At 46.8% G+C, this 23,870-nt stretch overlaps 1 protein-coding gene across 3 annotated transcripts in view; it reads left to right on the top strand.

Moving 5' to 3' along the window:
• The window catches only part of LOC144125898 (sodium-coupled monocarboxylate transporter 1-like), a 52,700-nt gene extending 29,658 nt beyond the window's left edge, over positions 1 to 23,042 (top strand). The window contains exons 3-16 of one of the 3 annotated variants that reach the window (XM_077659698.1): positions 6,293 to 6,358; positions 6,465 to 6,516; positions 7,188 to 7,255; positions 9,076 to 9,230; positions 10,335 to 10,475; positions 11,263 to 11,392; positions 12,236 to 12,324; positions 13,084 to 13,199; positions 13,360 to 13,427; positions 13,940 to 14,026; positions 15,412 to 15,602; positions 16,358 to 16,458; positions 19,591 to 19,703; positions 21,171 to 23,042. In XM_077659698.1, the coding sequence (XP_077515824.1) occupies positions 6,293 to 6,358; positions 6,465 to 6,516; positions 7,188 to 7,255; positions 9,076 to 9,230; positions 10,335 to 10,475; positions 11,263 to 11,392; positions 12,236 to 12,324; positions 13,084 to 13,199; positions 13,360 to 13,427; positions 13,940 to 14,026; positions 15,412 to 15,602; positions 16,358 to 16,458; positions 19,591 to 19,703; positions 21,171 to 21,830 (2,037 nt within the window). In that variant the 3' untranslated portion in view covers positions 21,831 to 23,042. The remainder of the gene's footprint in view (positions 1 to 6,292; positions 6,359 to 6,464; positions 6,517 to 7,187; positions 7,256 to 9,075; positions 9,231 to 10,334; positions 10,476 to 11,262; positions 11,393 to 12,235; positions 12,325 to 13,083; positions 13,200 to 13,359; positions 13,428 to 13,939; positions 14,027 to 15,411; positions 15,603 to 16,357; positions 16,459 to 19,590; positions 19,704 to 21,170) is intronic. The other 2 variants (XM_077659699.1, XM_077659697.1) reach the window with 2 other exon arrangements.
• The last annotated feature ends 828 nt before the right edge of the window (positions 23,043 to 23,870 follow it).

Genomic DNA, 23,870 nt, shown 5'->3' with positions numbered 1-23,870 from the left:
CATTCAATAATCGCACTGTAACCATTCATTTAGCGCGGCTTGCCTACAACTATGACAAACGTCCCGTGATCCAGACTATAGCGTTAAAAAAAATCTTTAGTAAAACGTCGCTGTCCATGACGCGCACCGAGCGAGCGTCTACGCGTAACAAGCAATGCACATCTTTCAATAAACAGCACTTCATGTTTCGGACAGGCTATCACACAAAGACTAAAAACCTCAAAACATGAGTGTGCGTTTTCCGGAGGTGCCAAGTAAATCGAGCTCACACGGCGTCACTCACGGACTAAGCGATATTTCTGGCCAGCCAGCTACCTTGTAACACGAAAAAGCCGGTAGGCAGCTCGCTAGGAGCGCCTTACCATCTGCCTTTCCGCGGCTTATGAAAGACATAGCAGCACAGACATAAGCGGCATTAGTCGAGAACCCGATGGCTTCCGCTGTTTATAACGCCGCTTACAAACGAGGAAAGGAAGTTTTCCGCTGCGCAAATAATCTGTTCTGCACACACAGCTCTGCTTAGAGTGATTTTGGAGGCCAAATGAACAAAAAATAATCCTGTAGACTTACCGCTAGTGGACGATTAAGTTGGATTTCGATGAAAACGTTATTCACTCAAAAACACGCCAACGCCACCGACACCTGCCGACACATCCGCGCACACAGTTGTTTGCAGCCCGAATGATTTTCCGCCCTCTCGCGGTATAAAATAGGTAAAACGCGAAACAGAAACCCATTTCACGGTCGTATCTATACCGCTCGCACTCTTGCCGTGTGAAGCTTGATCTGGTATACGAGACCGGAGAGGGCAATTCGTTTATCAGCTTGAATTAGCCACTCGCGCTTTAAAAACCTTAATGTTTTCGCGAAAACAAAACCGAAACCTTACAGCTTTGTCCATACACACCGCATGTCCCGCCAAATAGTATGTGGTACACTTTTCGAATAATAATTAAAAAGTTGCATGGCATAACGTCTTTTTGCATCTATCTGTTCATGTTTAGAAAACTGCTATGGGTGACATCAGCATGTCATCGGCTCCGAAGGAGCAGGTGTATGGGGGAGAAACGAAAAAATACTGGCTGGCTTTGTGATTGCTGCGTCGTAGCACTTTTTCACGGGAGTGCAAACTGAAAAGGTATAAATGGCAGATCTTACTCGCGCAGAGGACCATGCTCTTTGAGACAAAAGAATTCTCGCACCCGTCTTTCCCCCTTTATTTTCAGAAAGTTTTAAAGAGAAATGTAGAATCGCTGATGAAATGTTACTGAATTAAGCGCGTTCGACAGTAACGTTGGAAAGATGGAATACAATTGCCTCGAACAATTTCTTTAAGAGAAAGCGTGTTCGTTTGATGTCGTACAGTTTGCGGGCACCCTTTTACCTCAGGAATGGCTGCCTTTCCTCATTTTACCTGTTAGTATTAAATATTATTGAACTGCATTCACAATATACGTCATGGTATAACGAAAAGGAGCTTTTCAAGGCTTATAAAAAGAATATATAGAAGGGCGTTGCATTGTCCTCACACAATGCTTTTCTTTCTGAAATAGCGAAGAAAGTGGAGGGCTCTGGCCATCTTTGCGTTCACTCGATGCAGTTCCCTCATCATGCAGTGCAAAAAGAAATTGACATTGGTTAGGACTTAGTTGAAATGCAGTGTATAGATTGTCAGATAAAAAGAAATTCGGATTGTAATATACTGCTTTATAGACTATAGACTATCTATATATAGTCTATAGCTAGTATATAGACTATCTGTAGACTATAAGGCCCTTGTAGACTTTAGTCTATACATAGTCTATAAACGAGAATAAATTATGGTTGTTATAGACTTAGGCTATAGATATTCTTTACTCTGTCTATAGAAAATTAAGGCTGTTATAGACCTCAGTCTATAGACAGTCTTTAGAGCGTCTATAGACAAAAGGAAATTAAGCCGGTTATAGACTGTAGTCCGTAGTCTGTCTAGAGACCCGTGTGCTGTGCGATGTCAGTGCACGTTAAAGAACCCCAGGTGGTCGAAATTTCCGGAGCCCTTCTCTATACGGCGTCCCTCATAGCCTGGGTTGCTTTGGGACGTTAAATCCCCATAAACCATAAACCAAGTTTATAGACTATCTATAGAGAAAAGGAAAAGTCTAAAGAATGGCTATAGAGTCTAAAAAGTCTATAAAATCTGTATAGACCATTTTTATGAGGGCCGACTACAAATAATGCATTGCATGTGGCACCTCTCTTACAAATTTCCTTTTCAAGGCCAGTTCACGGTCGCTTTTGACTACTATACGGTACGTAAGGAAGCGTCAGAAATTTTGTTTCATATTAGTTTCCGCTTGACTTCCCGCGGTATTTCGGTGGTTTCGGCATTTGTTTGCTAATTCCAAGGTCGCGGACCCAAATTATGGTCTCGGCGATTGCATTTCGATGGAGCCGAAACGCAAAAACGCCTGTGTGCTGTACGTTGTCAGTGCACGCTAAAGATCCCGAGGTGACCGAAATTAATCCAGAGGCCCCCACTATGGAGATCCTCACAGCCCGCGTGTTGCTTCGGGAAGTCAAAACGCGCACAATTTACAATTTAAAACTTTCGCTAGTTTCCCTTGAGACAGTGAAGGTCACGCAACGGAACATTTAGGAGCAGAATTCTTGTTTAATTTTTAGCACTATGCACGAGCGGCGCAATTTGTTCGATTCCTGGAGTGGCTGCCATCGACAACGTTGATCATTCCCAAGTGAGCAGTAAGCTCTCTACATTCGTGAGACGCACCGTTTCGCTCCTTGGTGATGCACAAATGCGGTTTTCCATTTGCCGTTTGTACCTATTCAAAAGAAAACTACTAGTCCACAACAAAGACGCGCAGCTTCCTCCAGCACATGCATATTTTCCAACGCATACATCACCAGTCATCATTTTCAGCCCCTGGCAACGATAAAAGAGTCGTTTCTCTTAGTTGTTTCCAGCTGAACGATCCCTTCTTCTTCGTCTTGTTTCTGCGCGTCATTTGTGTTTCTCAGCGCCATTATTAGCAGCGAGGGGTCGCCGACCTTTCAACGACAACGCACCGCACACGCAGTAATTCCCTTTCAACAGAAATGCGCGCTTCCCAGAGAGCGAGCGCATTGATAGGCCATTAAGCAGTCGTGCGCAACCGGCGCTGGTTTTTTCCTCGAGGCTGTCGTGCTGATAGAACCAAAGGAATGTCAATGAGATTCGCTGCCGCCCTATGCCCGGCTCGGAGTTTCTTGCTCCCGTGACAAAACGTCTTTCATCCGGACTTTGTGGAGTTTAAACATACCAGGCTCAGGGTTAACTCCTTGGCAGCGTACAGGCAGCGCAGAGGGCAGATTAGCAGGTCCAGTTAAAGAAATCTGCCTATGTTACACAATCTAAGCGGCCAGCCATGTGCCTTCCGTTTCTTTCGGATGGTAAATACGAAGTTGTTGGACTCTTCTGGACATGCCCTCCTAGTAGGCTGCCCTATGGAGAAGCCTCTTCTTGCCCAGCTGGCTTTTCTATTGGTCCAACACGCACTGCCATTAGTGAGAGGCCGATATATATGATATGGTATTTGATTGGTTTCCGGTGGAGGCAATAAGACGAACCGAAAACTGTGCTGCTTCACACTGTCGAGGAAGGAGTGAGGAAGTAAGTTATAAGGACTTAGAGCTCCTATACATGCAGAAGTTGGCCAGGTCTGTTTCGGCCATCCCTTTCGTTGGCGTAATGCAGCTGTTACGCAGTGATGCTTTGGCCCAAGCGGCGCTCTGGTGCTGGGGCGACTGGGGTGACGGTACCAATTCCCAGAAAAAAAGAAGGCGGACAAACAAGTGGGAGCAGGTAAAGAGCATAGGCATTAGAACGCAAGGAAAAGAAAAAAGGTGCTCAAGGTACGCACGTGCCTATATACAGTGAATGGGCGCTTGGTGGCCGGAGCAGTCAAGGACGATCGCTCGGTTAGAAGCCATGATAAAACCGCTTTAGGCGCCCGTTAATGCACCCGAGCCGAATGCCTTCCCGCACCGGCCGCTAACAAGCAGAGAATCGTTGCAGTATCCATCACCCAACATTGCGCCTTATGTCAACTGCCGCTTCTCGTTCATTGCGTCTCGCGGTCCCAATGGCTTACGCGCGAACATTACCGACGAGCCATAAGCCATACGTCACTTCCGCTTTCTTTTCCCGCCATTAGAGAAAAGGTCAAGTGACATCACCAGGACAACAATGTCGTCTGCACAGCTTCCTGACGCACCGTTCCTTATCGCCGGTGGCGGCCAGTTGCCGTAATTGGCTCTATGCGATTTCCCGCCACTTTCTATGTAGTAACAATGACAAAAAAAAATCACTCAAACAGGAAATCTGGCTGAGGGCATCTGAGACCGGGAGACTGTTCTCAACGAAGCCGAGCCGGTCGCCAGCCGCAACATTATAATTGACCCGAGCTCGCGGGCTGCATGCCAATCGAGCCGCGTCTGGCCGACGGTCGTCTGGTTTGCAGCACGTGCGCTGAACCGGTTGTATACGCTGAATGCACACGTACAGGGAAGGGGCGTGCGCGGTAGCGTCGAGAAATAAAACCGGTCACACGCGTGGTACGCAACAACGAAGACGCGCGGACTAACAAAGCAGAAGCGAAGGCTAGAAGGGTTTTACTCCTACTTAGACCTGCACTGAAGTCCTTGCGCCGCCAGATCCGGCCTCTTGTTTTCTTCAATTTCGCTAGCTCGCTCGCGCGCGTGTCGGGTCTCGGTCGGGTCGAGTACGGGAAAGAGGCGACTGGGGCCACTCCGCACATTGCCAGCAGTGGTGAAATGGGCTTTTGGCCTTTACCCGTTGCACGCGAATAAGCGGGTCCGCTTTGGGCTTGCGCGTTGCCTTCTATAAATACGATAAACTTGGCGGATGTCATACTTTGCCGAAATACATAAGTGTTTTCGTTCAGTCCTTACCTCCGCGTTTATGACGACACCACGCTCCACATGCAAAGTCTGAGGCACAATCGCTGTTCTTAGCGGCTTTCTAAAGGCACGTCAGAGAGGAAACAAGCTGCCGTCCGGTATCAGTGTCAACAAACGCGCTATTCAGCAGATAGACTTGGGAAATTTCGGAGACGAGTCAGCATTGCAGGAACTTTCCCCTAGGTCTAGGTTCAGCTCCTTCGGTTTAGTTCTTGCATGCAACTGCCTTGGCCTTAACCTTGGCAGGAAATATTTAAAGAATGACTTCCAGACGATCAGCCCTTGTCAAGAATGTACGTGGTTGGTCTCGCAGTGCGCACTAACGCAGTTCGTGTGAACAAAGTATGTAATCAAAAACACATCACTCACGTCCGAAAGCAGATCAGTACTCTCTCGCATAATTGCGGTTCTCAGCAGAGAATGAATATGTAAAGATGGTTTAGAAAAAAAAACACACATATCCATTTCTTCTAAATTTGGCTGCAATTATTTCAACTGGCATCGTCTGTGCACAACCTTGGTGTTCTCGGTCATCCGGGGAACCATTTGATTACTGCTTTATACTGTCGCGCAATGAGAGAATCATGAGATGCGCAAATTATGAATGGTCTAGTTTCTATTAATGGGCATGTCTCCATTTCCTTGCATGATGATCAGATACTCTCTGTCGTCTACGTCACAGCCAGGGAAGATGATGGTTAATGGTTTACAGGGGTTTATCGTCCCAATGCGACTCACGCTATGAGGGACGCCGTAGTGAAGGGCTCCGGAAATTTCGACCACCTGGGGTTCTTTAACATGCACTGACATCGCACAGTACACGGGCCTCTAGAATTTCGCCTCCATCGAAATTCGACCGCCGCGACCAGGTTTGAACCCACAGCCAGGGAAGATGAAGCAGTACATCGGGGGGGAAGGAGGGGTGCACGTTTTCTAGGCTCAACGTTTTATCAATCTGCTCGAGTACTCGGGACGAGAACGCAAGCCGTAGTGGGCCGAACGCGTGGTACCAACAAAACAGGAACCGAGCAGTTTTGTCTGTTCTCAATACTTTTGTTCTTCTGCCTAGCGTTCAATTTAACCTAGCGAATAGCTTCAAAGCATGCTCAGCAACACTGAGATATAGCCGAGTTGGCAGAACGTAATGTTTGTTGTGCTATGTTGAGTTTAGTAGCGCATAAGCATAATAGTATCTTAAGCTATCCTGTGCCAAGTTCAGTAATGTTTGTGGGTCTGAACGTTTTTGTGCTTTTCGGCGCCTACCGCAATGCATTACGTCATTTTTGCATGGACCGAGTTACATATCTTGTTTATTTTTTCTCCCGCAATGCAGTACCTGGAATTGCGCTTCAACCATGTTATTCGAGCCTTGGGGTGTATAACGTTCTCCATGCAAATGGTGAGTACGTGCTACAGTCTCTATCGTAATTTTGTATACGCCTAACGAAATAAAAGTTGTTTCCATTTTATTTATGTTGCCTAATAGAATGTTTAATTTCCTGCAGCTCATCTACATGGCCATCGTGCTTTACGCGCCAGCGCTGGCGCTTTCCCAAGGTAAGTTTCGTTAGAATCACAGGAACTAGTTTATGAGCAGTCGTATAGAAAAGCAGCAACAGTCGCCCCTATGGACACTGTCAGAGAAAGGCTTCAGCTGACTGATTTTTCCTCTGTGTGAAGTGTTTTAAAGTACTCGTTAATACTGGCACACGAAACTTCTTTCTAGTTTGCGATGTGCACAATTACAAGAAGAAAATAACATATGCGATCGACATACGCTCTTCAAGACTGCTGCAAAAGCACTGGACCATGATCAGTTGCGTGCATAGGTCGTATATAGCTTTCCGCTCTGTCATACCGCTGTCGTTGCCATTGTCCTTTGTGCAGACATGCCATTTGGGATGCATATGTTCACCTTGAGGACTCGTTTACCCGAGACCTTCCTCGATCCTTGCAACCAGGGCGATAAAGATCTAGAACCGGATTCCTAACGACGCTCGCAACTTGTCCGCTTCCGAGCGGCTGATTGATACCTGTCACGCGAGCCGCGGTCAACATCGTGACAGATGAGCTTGACGGTGCATCCGAAGTGGTGCGATGTAGAGATACAGAGGCCGCATACGGAGCGTTCGAGTGTGGCGCTTATTCAGTCGCGCCCCACCAGCCGTTTATTTACGGCCATGAACTGGACCTTGTTCACTTGACAATCGTCTCTTTTCCGCTTGCAGTGACGGGTATCAGCGTATGGACGTCGGTGCTTTCCATAGGCATTGTCTGCACTTTCTACACGAGCCTCGTGAGTATTGCTGCTGGAATCATTCGCGTGCGATGAAAGGTTTCAGCACGAGCCTTGACAGACCACTTGACAAAAGCCTTACCTCATTTCGTTTGGATTTCCGTCGCGGATAGCATGCGCCAGTGTCATCGCCGCTTGCGTCATAGTCAGTTAGAGGCACGTGGCGTTTTTTTTTCGGAATATCTGGAATATGGTGTATAAGCATATGTTTTAGGAAGTATTGTAGCGCATTTGCAAGACACACACAGAAGCGGAGGAAGAACACGGCACAAGCGCTAACTTTCAGATGAGGGTCGAATTACCTAACGCTCTCAATCTGGATACAGTCTGAAAGCAGTCACAAAGCCCCACTCGTATTGGCCGGCCCTTACAACGCCCTGACAGTAGTCAGGGCCAACCAATGGAAGCGGGGCTTTGAGTCAGTTTTGAGACTGTCTTCAGATGGAGAGCGTTACGTAATTCGGCCCTTTATTTGTACTGTAAATAAATAAATAAAATTTATGCCGCTTTCGTGCGTGTCATGTAAATGCGCTACACTGATTCCGTAAACTGGGGACCATCTAGCCTTTCTGCACTTTCTGTGGAAGTACAGTCGTCCACCGACCTGTCTAGAGCGCTCGAACACCGTGCTGTGCTGTGCACTCTGCAGCGCACGAGTTACGTTTAACGGGGCGCCTGGTTCGAGATAGCACATCTCTGAGCAAATTGTCTGAGCCTCAGACATGGGCTATCTCAAACCAGGCGTTTTCGTTAGACGTTGCTCGTGTGCTGCGGAGCACAACGGAGTATGGCGTTAGAGCGCTCTAGACAGGTCGGTGGACGACTGTACATGTTACTTAAGCTCTTGCCAATTTTATTATGACCCTATGTAGTAGCTATCACACGTTTCTTGACGACGGCTCAACCAGAGACGACTTGTGGGTAAAAAAAAATAATAAAGTTCTAAAATTTAAGACCGAGATTTTCCAGCCCCAGTAACCCCACACATCGCGTTGTGCCGTAGGCCTTCGGTGATGTTTTGATGCTGTTAAGGGGTTCGTTGCTCGCACTGTTATTTTTTTTTTAAGGAAGGGGGGAGGGAATGCGGGATGCAGTAAAGCGGAGTAATTCTGCGAGAAAGAATTCGCTCAGCGAATGTATTAATCACGCAAGCCGAGTCTGGATTGTGTTATGAAAAGTATAAAAAATCACACGAAAAGACATCGTGTTAGGAAGCAGAGAGAGAAAGGGCTTTATTTCTTCAGTCAAACTCGAGGAGTTTTTAACCTCTAAGGCTAGGAGTCGGGAGTCGACCAGGATGCCTTGAGACCTGGCGACTGCCTGGGCTTGATGATAAGGAATGTTTCTTTCAATTATCTCTACATCTTTTCCACTTGTCGTCTATAGTGTGTTCTGTGAAACTAAAAAACTGTATTCTTTATTTATTTACTAATTTATTACATTACCTACAGCGCCCACTACACCGATGTTTGGCATTAAAGTGGGGGGGGGGGGGGGGGGACAGTTACGACATAGTCATACAACACAGTGGCTGGAAAATAAAAAAAAATACTCACAGAAACTACATCGCAGCTTAATTTGATAGAAACAAACACAGGCATACAATTACAGCAACGCGGCAAACGATTAATTAATTTCCTTGAAACAACTGAGATCTTTATGACCTCATATTGCAGAAACTTTGGCGTTCAAAATTAGTTTTTTTTTTCGCAGCACAAGAGGACTATTTTTATTGGTGAAAGAGCACTCAGACATCGTATTATGCGAGAAGTTGGCACATGGCCGGCACTTATAAAGGAATACACTACTTTCGTTCCCAGGGCGGAATGAAGGCTGTCATCTGGACGGACGTGTTCCAAGTATGCCTCATGTTCGGCTCCATGCTGATGATCGCCATCCGAGGAGCGTACGACATCGGTGGCATGAAGGTGGTCTTCAACAGGGCCTACGAAGGCGACAGAGTCGAGTTCTTCAAGTAAGACGACGCCGACGTGCAGCCCAGTATGCTTTAAAGGCGCACTGAAGACAAATTTAAGTTGGTCTGCGTCGATAGACTACCACTGGCTAACCAGACTACTCTCACCGAAAGAACTGGCCAACAAAGGAAATACGGGTGTCGCCATCCCCCGGCCATATTCGGAAGAAAACTGCGTGACGGCGAGCCTGTTAATGTCGCTCATCTTTGAGGCTACGCTACACCCCCGTTCACCCCGTACGCTGATCACGGGGACTCTTCCGGTCTTGACATCACGAGTTTGAATAGAGTGGCGGGAAAATCTTCAAATGCAGTTTTCTCAGCCACAAATGCGGCCTTTTTCGTCCTAACACACAACGCCACAGGCAAAAGAGCCGCAGCATCGATTTTTACTAAAAACGTCGACTGGATGAAGTCGTGCTCACTGTCCCTTTAATTAAACTTTCTCCTGGATATGAATCACTGAGAACTCCGATTAAAGAGCAAAAAATGCGAGCCTCTCTAGCAAGGCGACTCCACAGATCCCCTTGGAGGACTAAATCGAGTCGAACCCTAGTCTTATACAGCTGAGCCCACTTCTAGTTTCATTCAGTTCTCGTCAGGGTTTCTTGACTTACTTCGTCTTCTGACGTTGCTTGAGACATCCGCGTCGTCACATGAAAGGAGTGTTTGAATCTGTACGGTTCCTGCCATAAAGCTTGTTTTGTGCGAAACCTTGCATGAGTGTGATAAACTTCAAAGCGCAAGGACGTACGGAATCAGTTATTGAGTTAAAATACTGGACAGAACTGTAACAAGGTCAGCTAATAGACGTTTTAAGCATGTTCATAAAAACTTCAGTGACGTCGCAAATATTTCAATATAAGAAAAGAATACTCGAGCAAAGGTTTTTCCGTTAGGGGCACTTGAAACTGAACCCCGTCTATTAAACCCTCAACCATATATTGAACCCTTGAGGAAGCCGACTAGGTGTCTGAAGTAATTAGCTAACTGCGGAACTAGAGGCCTGGGCAGTAATGAACACTAGCTAATGCTTAGCACTTTGTCAACACAAGGCGCCCTCGAGTAAATAACCGTTTTCTGTGTTCTTCCCTTTTGTACCAGCTTCAATCTCGACCCGACCGAAAGGCACACTGTGTGGGGTCTCATCATCGGCTGCTTCTTCACTTGGATGTCGATTTACGCAGTGAGCCAAGCGATGGTCCAGCGATACCTCACGATTTCCAACATCAAGGGCGCTCGAATGTGAGTCCCAGCAATGCTCTCACAAACGTCCTTATTTGCGTGAACCTGTGTCTGTTTCACACACTCTCTCTTTGTCGTCAATGCCGAGTAACGTGTGTGCGTTTTTTAAATTGCGTATTTTTTTTACTACTATGAGACCGCTACGTTGTTTCAGTTTTACGCGAAGGCGAGTGGTCGAGTATGATTGTCTTGCTTATGGTTGAACGAGCAACTAAAGAATGAAACAAATGAATAAGCCTACGCTTATTGGCACAAGCACGCGCTATGACGCTGTGCACGCGCGAATAACAAAAAAAGAACATCATTAGACACAGCTAGTCACTGTTGATAAATTATGGAAGATACCGTCTTGGCGCCTCTGTCTTTCCGGGTATTAAAAGAAAATTTGAACATTGATGAACTTATTAAGTGAAAGTATAAAACTTAGCCCACGTAAAATAAAAAAGTGCGAGAAATGTGGCGCATGTTTATCACATGTTGCGAATGCTTTTCGTTAGTTTTCAGATGGGGAAACATTTAAAAAAGTCAGAAATTATGCACCATTAATAGAGGGCAAATGCACTATCTCCGCCAGTTGCGTATCGGGCTCTGTCGATGATCAGAAAAGCATTGAAAAAAAAAAATTATCCTCCCATCTACTGAAGTTTGAAAATTATATGAATAAGAGGTCCCCGCGTTTCACTTATCTTTAGTAAATATTTTCTTCTTCAATACAAACCGGAGACATGTCTAGCAGACTCAGCGTGCACATTTGAGGCCATCATTAACGACCCCATCATCATTGCAGTGCCATCTGGATCAACCTCCCTGGCCTAGCGTTTCTTATGTTGATCTGCGCTCTGGCCGGACTTGTCATGTACGCACGGTACCAGGACTGCGACCCGCTGCTAACCAAGAAGGCAACCGCTCCTGACCAGGTGAGCGGACAAGATGCCGAGTTACTTGTTAGTGCCCGTGCAAACGTGCAAGCTGGGCTGCTTACCCTTACAAATATTTCTGTGGACAGTCTATAGACTGTTCATAGACTTCTGTCTACAAAGTTTGTAGACAAGTCAAGCCTATGGACTCTATAGACTATATAGTGTATTGTCTATAGACTCTCTATAAACAAACCCTAGAGGACAGTCTAGAGGCAATACGAATTCTATAGACAGTCTATAGACAATCTATAGATTTATGGTTACACACTTTAAGTAGACTTTTGTCTATAGACTATGAAGAGACAAAAATAAAGATTTATAGTCAGGCAATAGTACCCGCTGTCCCAGTACAGCTTCCACGACAGTGTGCACGCAGCGATGGAACTCCTCAGCCGATGCACTGATAGCCAAGCGAGTCGGTACAAATTTATGATGACTGGTGAGGAAATACTGCGCAGTAACAGCAGCCCGTTGGTACAACAGCGCATGCGCTCTCCTCCTCGTTACTACCTTTCAGTCTCCAAGTATACATTAGTACATCGTCAGGATACACCTGTCCCGCCTAGAGTCACTTTGGCGTGTGGTAGATGACTGACCTCAGCAATTTGAAGTTCGCTGTACAGCCTCTCGATACGAGAAGCACTTGCTTGGCTCTTTGCACGCCGCGAGTATAGTTACTTCCTGCCTTGCAGTATTTATGTACAATATCCTGCATGTTCCTGTTCACGTGAACTTGTTTCCCGTAACTTGCAATTTTCAACACTTCTTTCCTTCGTAGAAGCAGAAAATGGCTCCGCCTAAATGCAACAGCTACGTGTAATTCGTCACTCTTTGTCGCAGCTACTTCCTCTCTACGTAATGGACATCCTGGGAAGCTTGCACGGAGTTCCTGGCCTCTTCGTGTCCGGGATATTCAGCGGCGCCCTGAGGTAAGGTAATTATAGTCTCTGGCGCGTTCGGGGAAACCCTCATAGACAGGATGTTTCGGTCGCTTCATCTCCTAGGCTTGAACCGAGGTGTTTGCGAGCGTTGATGAACTGGTTACGGTATGATGGAAATGTATAACGCCACGGCCGTCGCGGAAGTCCTATAGGCGTTACGTCGGAATGCATGTAGTTACCGCTGTCAGAAGTTTTGGGCGGTAAAAAGCCGCAAGGCCACCATAGTGCACTCAGCGCCTTTTTAATTCGCCTATTATGGGCTTCTGTTTTTAAAAATTAGTGGACACAGTCGCTATAAATGACATTCTTATGCAAGCTGAAAATTACTAAGTTTCAGCTACCGATAAAATAGAAGGAATCGTTACTGGTTACTTCTAGAAATAATCATGCTGGAAGGTCAAGCCCACTTCATTTCATGCTATTTGTGTCGTCGCTGCACTTTCAGCTTCGCTCTCTCACATGTTTTATTAATACACCCTTTCGTACAAGAAAACTAACGTCGTTGTGCAGCTTACACATCAGAAATGAGCTATTTTTAGACGTCTGATACGAGTGTGACAAAAGTTTCTTAAATGTATTACACTTTGACGTGATACATTGCGTGAAAGTTACGTTCTCAAAAGTTTTGTAACTTTATTCGTAAAAATAAGTGATTCTCATTTACCTGCAGCGGATATTCGTGTTTTGTGAGCGTTATGGTCTGCCACTGCAGTCAGAAATTCTGTCTCATTTTTCCAATTGACACAGTACGGTGTCGTCTGGCGTCAACTCTCTGGCCGCCGTCACGCTCGAAGACATCATCAAGAGGTACATCAAAAAGGACATGTCCGACCGCTACGCTACGAATCTCACAAAGATGATCGGTGCGTGTCCAACGACTCTTAACGCATTGCTAGTGCAAGCATCTCGCTTCGCATGTACCGTGCGCACAGCCGCTCAAGGCGAAGCATTATGCGGTCCCTCGTGTTTAACCCAATCTTCTACTGTTATTCATTCCTTCCTTCCTTTTCTTTTTGTGCGTAGCCATGCTCTTCGGCGTGGTCGCCATCGGCCTCGTCTACGGAGCCCAGAGCATGGGGAACGTCCTTCAAGTAAGCTATGCTCACACTTCGTTATAAATTTTAGAAGGTAGCGCATGACTTCTAACACCTACTGTCATGCCTAAGCGGCTGTAGCATTTTAGTGCTGGTCATGGGTTGGGTACCTCGTAATGAAGGTTGAAATCAAATGGAATCGCATGCATCAAGAACATTAAATAATTGAGACTTCGGCACAACCTAAAGTACCGCTGCCCGTCGAAGTTAATCCAGAGCTGGTATCAAAGCCAAAAGGCGCATTTCATAACCCGAGGTGCACCTTCTTGGACGTAAAAGCACACCGCTTTATTTCTTATTTACCTCTCATATGGTGCGGTTATGAAAAAGAGCTTACTTTTATACTAAGAAAGACCACAAAGTTGTGCTCCATGAGTGAACTCTTTTTGTTAAATTCTGAGGAGCAGGCTTTGTCGAAAAAATATTGGAAGTACTAAACAGATCACAAGCCAGTCATACAATTTCTGTGGGAGCGCGCGGGCCTAAGAACGTTGATTTGTTCATTTCAGGCTGCACTTTCCATCTTCGGCATCGTCGGTGGACCGCTGTTGGGTGTCTTCACGCTAGGCATGTTCTTCCCCTGCGCGAACAGCATTGTGAGTATACGTTAGCCTTGTTTACATAGTGGCATGAAAGGTATCTTAACAGAAGTGACTTTCATGAATAAGGTAGATAATACAATTAAGTTTTTTCTTGATTGCATCACTACCTTCCTTTTGGTTTCGGACTCTCCAGACGACTTTGAAGCAGAAACATCCCTGCAACAGAAGCATACCTAACCTGCGGGAAAGCAGGGAAACCTAACCGCAGACGACAAGCAGAAATGAACGAGCGAAAAAAGTTGCAAGCGTCCTCGTGAGCTCGAAACCTTGGAATATATGCAGAAGAGTAAAACTGCGCGCTTGAAACTGGGACGAAGCGAGACGCGTAAAGAAACGCCCTCCATCGCATAACCTGCACGTCCAACCCCAGAAAGAAATTCGAACAATTCGTAGATACCAAAATTCAGATACTTCAGAAATTAAATTCTGAGCATATGGACATACGTAGTGAAGAGTCATGCCTGCTTCGCGTTCAGCTACTGGTCACGTGCCCATACCCAACAACGTACAGAAGCAAGAATGTTGAACCTGTGTTAAACTTATGCTTTTTTTTTTAGAATTTCACTCCGACTCAGGAGTTGATGTTTGCGCGAGATGTTTGTGCGAAAATTCATCGCTTCTCTATGAACTGAGCGAGCTTTCCGGGACAATTAGAAAATGCTTTCTACATGATACAGGAGTCGAGGGCGTTCATTTAATTTTGCCCAAACGTAGGATGCCCAGAAATTATCGCAAGTTCAAAATGCTAGATATTTCAGTGAATTCGAGCCCACACTTTCAAAGCACTTCGTACGAAAGTCAGACTCATTGTTACGCGAGGTCAAAAGGTGAAATTAAGGATTTATTAATTTATTAACATGAAAGCAACCAGCTACTGACGCAAGAAAAAGTTCAGGCTAACTTTAACGATCTGACGGAAGCGACCCAAAAGGATGAGCTGGCGCGTGAGGCGCTCTGCAAACTGAGCGATGGCGGTGACCGCCTTCTTGTTGAATTTTATGGGCGTTAGTGTACACTAGAACGTAAAGTGGGCTCGAAAGTGTTCGCCACTTCTGACTACGGTGGCAGATGTGGGACATATTTGTCTGCTAGTTATAGAAGGTGGCGCAAAGAAATCTGACGCTCTTACTACACAATCAGCTGTGATATGACGATGGGAAAGGCTCGTTAATTAATAGAAGTCTCCACAGTTACTGAGAGAATGAAATATGGACGCGAAGGCGCGACGAGGCGGATTTCTCTATTCTCCTCTTTATACCTCATATTGAACTAGGCTGCTTCCCTCCCTTAACTTCTAGGCAACCATTCTGGGCACGTGACCCTAACTCCGCTAACGAAGTGAAATAGCCAACGCTCACCCCAGCACCCCTCGTACGCAGGGCGCCGGTGTCGGAACTATAACCTCACTCGCAGCGTGCTTCTGGATCGGGTTTGGCGCGTTCGCTTACAAGCCAGCTGTGCGCAAGGCCCCAGTCTCCGTGCTGGGGTGCGTCAGCGAGTACCTGAACGCCACGGGCCAGGACGTGAGCAACTTCACTTATCCCAAGCCCGTCGACATCGCTGAAGCCAAGTGAGCTGAATTGCCTCACTCTATGTGCAACTGCGTTCAGATGCCAATTTCGAAGGACTGTTAATGTGTGAAAAGTGGTCGCCTTACTTGAAAAACACAACGTTAACCTGAGAAGCTGTATCCTTTGAAAGATTACTTATCAGTGCACAACAAATTTTACTAGTCTACAGCAAGGGTACAAGCATGACTGTGCTAGGACTGCGTGAGTTGATCAAGACTTGATTCACCAGTATAAGTGCAACTCCTGAGTACATAGCAGGGCCGTTAGCTGCGAAGAAGACGCTATCTCTCCTGGTACTTTCATTGTGAGAAAGATAAGCAAGGGCAGCACACTCGCAGTTCTAATCTCTGACCACTGACATACTTGCGTTGTGCTTCAAGCGGATTGACTTGCCTTTAAGCATTTTTTGTGGTGTATGACCACCTCATTCATCTATGTGATAAATCCTTCCTGGAAATAAATAAAGAAATAGTGTTTGAACTTCCCCTCTCCCGGCAGCCTAGAAGCGACAATAATAGTTGCACCGCACTTCTATATGTCGAGAAGAATTGTACTTGTGGGAGAGGAGACATCGCAGGCTGTGTTCTGAATGTAGAATTTTTCCGTTTTACTACTTAAATTAAAATCACACCGGAGGAGAAAAATTACTGACAGTTATAAAACAGGCAATTACCTTTCGATATTCTGCCAACAGCGGGGGGGAAAGGAAAACCTTTCCAGCTTCCAATAACTCTTTTTGTCCTTTTTTTTTCAGCAAAGACATTCTCTTCGTCTACCAGATATCTTACGTCTGGTACAGCATGATCGGATGCGTCTTAGTCGTCGTCATTGGACTAATCGTGAGCTTGTTGACAGGTAAGCACGACAACAACAATAAAAAGGACGCGCAAGTTTTAGATGCTTCCGTTCTCATTTACTTCTGTCAAAGAACACCGACCTAGGAGTGACTATATATATATATATTGTAGTGTGGTAATCTTCATCGATATAACCACTGACATGCGTCGCGTGCTGCCGCTCTCAAGGACGAAGAAGTTGTTCGCTGCCTTGCTCTTTCGCCACGCCTGACGCTTCGCTGCGAGTCTCCCCTGAGCGGCTGGAATCATCTGGGTTCACCGAATAAACACACCCCTACAATTGGTGCAGGTGCTGCTGGGTACGTTCCCGTCCACCCTGGAACTAAGAAGCCGCACGTTACCCTCTGCTTCCAGCATGCCGGATGACACTGCCACGACATCGTCGCCCCTCCCAACCACCGTGCTGTGTTCTGGAGCTCTACGGCAGCGTGATCCGTGCTTCTTCAGTGGCACAGCCGACCAGGACGTCGACGATTGGTTGGCGGCATATGAGCGCGTCAGTAGCTACAACAGATGGGACGACGCTATCAAGCTAAGCAATGTAATCTTTTATCTGACTGACGTGGCGAACCTCTGGTTTCGCAACCATGAGGCAGACCTGCCATCTTGGTCTGCATTTAAAAAGAATTTTGCAGAAGTGTTCGGCCGCCCTGCAGTTCGCAAGCTCCGGGCAGAACAACGCTTGCGTGAGCGCACTCAGCAAGTCGATGAGTCGTTCACTAGTTATATAGAGGACATCGTGGACCTATGCAAGCGTGTCGATCCGCTAATGACTGAAGCGGATAAGATCGAGAACATCATGAAAGGCATCTCTGACGACGCGTGCCAAATGCTCTGGGTAAAAAATCCTGCCACGGTGAGTGACGTGATCAAGCTTTGCCAGAGCTACGACGTGCTTCGTAAGAAGCGCGCTTCTACCCGGCGGTCCGGTGTTAGAGACGACGCCATCTCTACACTTGCGCTGGGCGGTTCTACCCCATCAGAGGACAGCCCTTTACTTCAGCAAATCAAAGCCTTCGTTCGAGAAGAGGTCGCCCGCCAGCTATCGCTGGTCCCTCAGTTACAGGATAGTGGCCGCCTTGTTCCTGACATGGCTCCGTCTTTGGCCCCTACCATACGGCGTGCCGTTCAAGATCACATCGCTGACGTTCTTCCTCCCAGCTCCATGCTCCCGCCCAGCCCTGTGCTGCCGCCCAGCCCCGTGCCAGCGCAAGTAACGGCACCACTGACTTACGCCCAAGTTGCGGCCAGGCCGCTCATGCCATCAGCATCTCTTTCCTACCAGGCCGCTCCTTCCAACCTTCCTTCGCCTTTGCCTGGGTCTGCATTCCATGTCCCTATTCCAAGGGTACGCCAACGCCCTACGAACCCTTGGCGTACCGCGGACAACCGACCAATCTGCTACTCTTGCGGGCTGCCGGGCCATGTCGCACGCCTTTGCCGCCAACGCCTTCCACCTTCTCGACCTGAACTATGGAACTACTCCTGCGATACAGACCACCACTGGATTCTCTCCTTTTTTTCTTCTTTACGGGCGCGAGCCAACCTGCACAATGGACGCGCTTTTTCCCTACCGCCCTGATGTTTCTGAATCGACGCCACTCTCGGACGCCGCCCAGTATGCAGAAGAATGCCGTCAGCTCGCTCGTTCGCTCACAAAGGAAAATCAATGGCAACAAAAACACCATCGTGACACTGGTGAGGCGCCTTCATATGCGCCCAACTCCCTGGTGTGGCTCTGGGTTCCTGCCACAACCGCCGGCCTGTCAAAGAAGCTTCTTGCTCGGTATCACGGTCCATACCGAGTGCTTCAAAAAACATCTCCTGTGAACTACGTAGTTGAGCCCGTTACGCCATCTGCGGACTTGCGTCGCCGTGGACGCGAAATAGTTCATGTGGACCGAATCAAGCCCTACTACGATCCGTCTGTCCTTTCGGCACCATGAGTCGCCAGGATGGCTCCTTCTCTGCCCGGGGGGGAAACTGTAGTGTGGTAATCTTCATCGATATAACCACTGACATGCGTCGCGTGCTGCCGCTCTCAAGGACGAAGAAGTTGTTCGCTGCCTTGCTCTTTCGCCACGCCTGACGCTTCGCTGCGAGTCTCCCCTGAGCGGCTGGAATCATCTGGGTTCACCGAATAAACACACCCCTACAATATATATATATATATATATATATATATATATATATATATATATATATATATATATATATATATATATATATATATATATATATATATATATAGACCCCGGGCGTTCTTTCAACGTTTCGCTTGTTGACACCATGACAGTGGAAAAAACCATAATGCGGCGAGCATATAGTAGTACAGTGCAGAACAAATTCAGCTACTAACACTACCGGCGGCCGCGAACATCAAGTCGGGACTCTGCAGTGCGTACAAAACACGACTCGATATGACAACAGCCCGCGACAAGAACGCTACCCGTATGCTGAATCGTATCGTGTAAAAGCAATTGTTTGGTTTAATTTCAAAGATGCGCGCGCATGCCCGAGAGCAAAAGGTCCCGACTTCTAACCCTGCTGCATACTTTTCTCATTCGTTGTAGATCCTTGGCATGTACCGAAACTTTTATGTACGAAATTATTCCGGAGCCCTCCACTACGGCATCTCTCTCTTCCTTTCTTCTTTCACTCCCTCCTTTACCCTTTCCTTACGGCGCGGTTCAGGTGTCCAACGATATATGAGACAGATACTGCGCCATTTCCTTTCCCCCAAAAAAACAATTATTATTATTATTATAACTGGGACATGAAAAATCTCCTAGCTCAGACGACGGCCATTTATTTCGGCACACGACCGATAACGTCCCCTCATGTCTTGTTCTAACTAATAGCAGTTAACCTTCACAGCGCGCCTCAACCAACCCACTTAAACCCGGAGCGAAGATTATTAATTTTCGGTCTCTCGGAATGTCCAAGAGTCTGCCCTGATGTCGCGGCGTACGCAGACAGTGCTTTCGCACGCATGACAGCGCTCATTAAATTGGAATATAGTGGTAGAATGGGTAAGTGGAGCGCCAGGCTCAACTACTCCCGATGGCCTTAGATTTGTGCATCTGTACCCGGCGGAAAAATCATTGCAGATTGCACTTGCAAATTGCAGGATGTAGGAAGCCATCCGATGTGAACCCGCGGGCGATCCATCCCATCTACAACTTCCTGTGTAGAGTGCTGCTGCCCTCCTCGCTGCGCCACAAGTTTATGGTGAAGAAACAGGTGAGTTGAGAATATATGGGGACTCGCAATTCGCTTTGCTTGCCGTTCACTATACGTCCAATTGGTCAAATGTTTAGAGGAATCCCCCAAGGTGGAGTAGATTTGTAATAAGGGAGTAATTAATCATTGGCATTCACCCAAGCGCAGCCGAACGGTTACAAAGGAAAGCTACACAGCTTTCTCAGAAACTTCGAAGTTAGAGAAAAATTCGTCCTGTTCCAGACCAGGACGAATATTTCAGGGGACACAAGCAGGGACCCCGGAACTTTTTTTTAGTGTGTGTGTGTGGGGGGGGGGGGGAAGACTACGAGTTTATTTTGTTATTTAATTATTTAATGCTCATTTACATAACGAATTTTAATATTGTTATTTTTTATTTTTCAATGTCCAAAACGTGCCCTCTCTGGAAAAATTTTTTTTTTGGGGGGGGGGGGGGTGCGGCCGCCCCACTTGACCCCCTCCCCCCTGTTCCGGGGTCCCTGGACACAAGAACTGACAGGGGAGGCAAGAAGAGGAGACACCAAACAGGGCGCTGAATAACAACCAAAAATCTACTATGAACGCGGCAAAATTTAGGAAGCTAAGGTGGCAAAGAAGCAACGAAGCTAACCAAAAATTCCCTCAGTCAGATCCCGAATTTCCTATTTCGGCCCTTTTTTCCCTGCAGCAGCTGGAATAATCCGTCTATCTGTAAAAAGTGAGACAATTTCGGTTTTTAAAATTCTCTGAAACTCCATAAATTTTTTCGCCGCATTTTACCGCTGAAATTCTCCTGAAAAAGGGAAAATTTCCCGAACGAGACACCACTGTGTGTACACTTTATGGCACGTAATTTTATATACGAAGAAAGATGGAATCGAACGGGTCTAGACAAACTTTGGCGTCTACACCGAACGATCTTCATATCTGAAGCAACCTGATCGGTCAGATCAAGAGTGGTGTAGGATTTTTTTTTAATGTATCGTGGCAATTTAACTCCGCAAGGGGAAAATAAAAATAACGAAACGAATGCCACCCTTTCATTTCCCTCCTGGAGCTTTAAAAATATGTGAAGGAACAAACGCGGGTTAATGACATCCTAATCAAAATCAAGACCAAGAAATGGGCTTGGGCAGGGCATGTAATGCGAAGGCAGGATAACCGCTGGTTCATAAGGGTGACGGAGTTGATTCCAAGCGAGGGCAAGCGTAGCAGGGGGCGGCAGAAGGTTAGGTGGGCGGAATAGATTAAGAAGTTTGCGGGGATACGGTGGCCGCAGCTGGCACACGACAGGGTTAATTGGAGAGACATGGGTGAGGCCTTTGTCCTAGATTGGGCGTAGTCAGGCTAATGATGCTGATGAGCCATCCTTAGCATGGCTTGGGCGTATTAATCGTGCGTCTATTCTATACTGCCCATCAGTTTTCTCATAAGCCACTTTCTGTCGCCATAATAAGCTGTTTCTTTCCCTTCCTTCACGAATTTCAGAGCGAGTACGACCTCGACCACATGATCGAGCTGGGAAGGTCGAAGAAGGTGCACCGTGACGCTACAGTTGACGGGAACGTCAACGACGGCTTCGTGACCGGCGACGAGAAACCCGCCATCAACGGTGTCCACACTGCGGCAGCCGAATCCCGCAAGGCGGTCGCCAACGGCTTCACCTCCGGCGCGGTTGGAGTCAACTCTGTGGCCGTTCAGCAAGTCGACGCTAGACATAGGCAGGCGGCTCTGGCTAAAGACGAAATCTCGAACGGGTATCCGAGCATTGCGCCTGCGGGAGGACCTCGCCCCCTTTACCAGAAGACACCGGCCGCTCACTCGCCGACACGCAACGTCGAGGACGCCTCCAAGAAGCCAACCAAATTAGACGCCACGGTGACGACCGCACAGTCGCCGGGCCGCGATGCGCACAAAGAGCATGGAACGAAAAGCGAATCGGACGACCAGGACAGGAGTCCGTCGGCCATGAGCAGAGAGGTCGGCTCCTGCGACTCGCCCTCGGCCATTCGCGCCAGCCGGAGATCGCGGCGTTCCAGGTCCTCCAAGAGAGAAGACCGTCCCCGAACGAAGTCTTCCTCGCCAGCCGACGTCAGGAAGAGGAAGGCGAATGCAACGGCTGACGGCGAGACTGCGACTGCCCTCTGAACTCTTACTTCAGAGCCGCCTGTTTCGTCGTAGGCGTCACACATCGTTGACCTGAGCTCCATCAACATGCGTTAGGGACGTAGAACTGCCTACAGGTTCCTCTGCGGTTCAAAGAGCATAAGAAGAGCTGAGGACAGACCGTGAATCTCGCACCTAAATAGTAGCGTTACTGTGTGCGTGACCTTTGCCGTCCTCCCCAGTGGTAACTGTGACGTTGTTGTGAATAGCATGTGTGTGCGGTGTGCTTTATACGAGTGTATCAAGGATCGACAATAGGACGGACTCTTATATGGGGGCAACGCTTTACATCACATCGCATCTTTTGCGTTGCCTGCGCTGCTCCATTTTAACGTGGAGCTCAGCTTTCATTGCACTTAAATGGGCGGCGTCACGTACTTTTTCGTATGCAAAGGGCGAACAGGACCATGCAACGTTGTTCGCGCCTGAGAAGCAATACTGCAGAACCCTGGAAGCAATTTGTCATGTGCGATAGAATGTTATGTACCAGCCCCACATAGTGATAACTTTAGTAAGAATTAACTAACATTTTTCGCTCTTTTAATTATATAAAACTACACTGAACGTTCTTACGGGTCGATGTTGATGTCGCGGTCCATGTTTAGGACTATATCATGTAGAACGCAGCAAAAATATTACTCTTTGAGCAATTTAAGTCGCTTTCTTTCCTTTGTAGATAGACAACCATTTATGTGTACAGGGTTATCAAGAGCTATGAGACATTTTTATTTGTTCATTTACGTGTTAGCTTTGCTGCGGAATACACAACATACTTGAACGTCACAACATTCCGTTGCACAAAGGAAGTCAATGTTGCACATTTTAGATAAAACCTTCTATGCCAAATGATCATTAAAGCGAATTATCCACGCAGCTGTTTACTGTGGACGACTGTCTTTTCGGTTCATGTGTCATGCTCAACTTTCATCGCCTTAATTGAACTGTTCCAACTGACACTCGATGTCTGTCCACGCTGAACGCCAAAACATGTCTTGTTAAGCTTAAATTTTTGTTTCACGTTTTATGTAACAAGCTGCACAAAGCAAGAAGCCGTTCTGAGAATTATAACACAGATTTCTATATTCTGTAAGAAATAAACATCAAATTTAGTACAAAATTATAGTGCAAATTAAACTCATGCGGCTTCTTTACCGCGTTCGATGGCAAGCGCATGAAAATTTAGAATTTCCACTTAGTACCGGGAGCGGTTTTATGGGGGCAGGGAAGGCGGTCCCCCCCTGCCTTCCCCCTGCCTCCCCTCCGCAAATGAGAACTTTTATACAGGAAAACTATGCCGAACCTCATTTTTCGGCCAAAAAAGTCGAATGGATGGCTCAGATGGGACCGCTCCCCTACATCCAGTACATTATACACAGAACATGCCTTAAAAGTCGTACTGCTCGGACAGGTAGCAAACATTGCTAACCCCTGTAGATGGGCCACGTGGGACCCGCCCTATACGCACCCGTAACTTTATCCACCATAAACTATTCTCTTCCTTTGCCTAATGCCGCCATGCAGAGTACCAGGCTTCGCGAACACAACGTGAAGACGACTTAATTCTCATTTATAATGTTGTACGCGAGCCCAGCTTCGGGGTGCGCGATGTCAGGAGCAGAAAAAAAAAATTGGCGGTGGTATAGCTCTGGTTAAACCTGGAGTGACGCGGTAGCTACAGCTGGCCGAGCGGAACTTGCTCAGTTTATTTATTATTTATTTTTTATTTATTTATCAATACTGCAATCCCCTCTGGGGATTTTAGCAGGGTGGGATACAATAAATACATAATGAAAACAATAACACAGACAAAGCATATAATACAAATTAGATCCATGGAGCGTATAAACAGTTAAAGACAACACATTTCTAAACAATACCTGAAATAAATGCCGATAGTGATGATTTTGAAATTTGATCATTGGTTAGTAGATTCCATTCAGTTACTGTTCGGGGAAAGAAAGAATACTTAAAACAGTTATTATGGGTGCTAAAGGGGGTTATTGTGCGACTGTGTCTCTGTCT

Source organism: Amblyomma americanum, chromosome 3, assembly GCF_052857255.1.
Source record: "Amblyomma americanum isolate KBUSLIRL-KWMA chromosome 3, ASM5285725v1, whole genome shotgun sequence".
NCBI classification, from domain to species: domain Eukaryota; kingdom Metazoa; phylum Arthropoda; class Arachnida; order Ixodida; family Ixodidae; genus Amblyomma; species Amblyomma americanum.
This window is presented reverse-complemented; position numbering and strand designations above follow the sequence as displayed.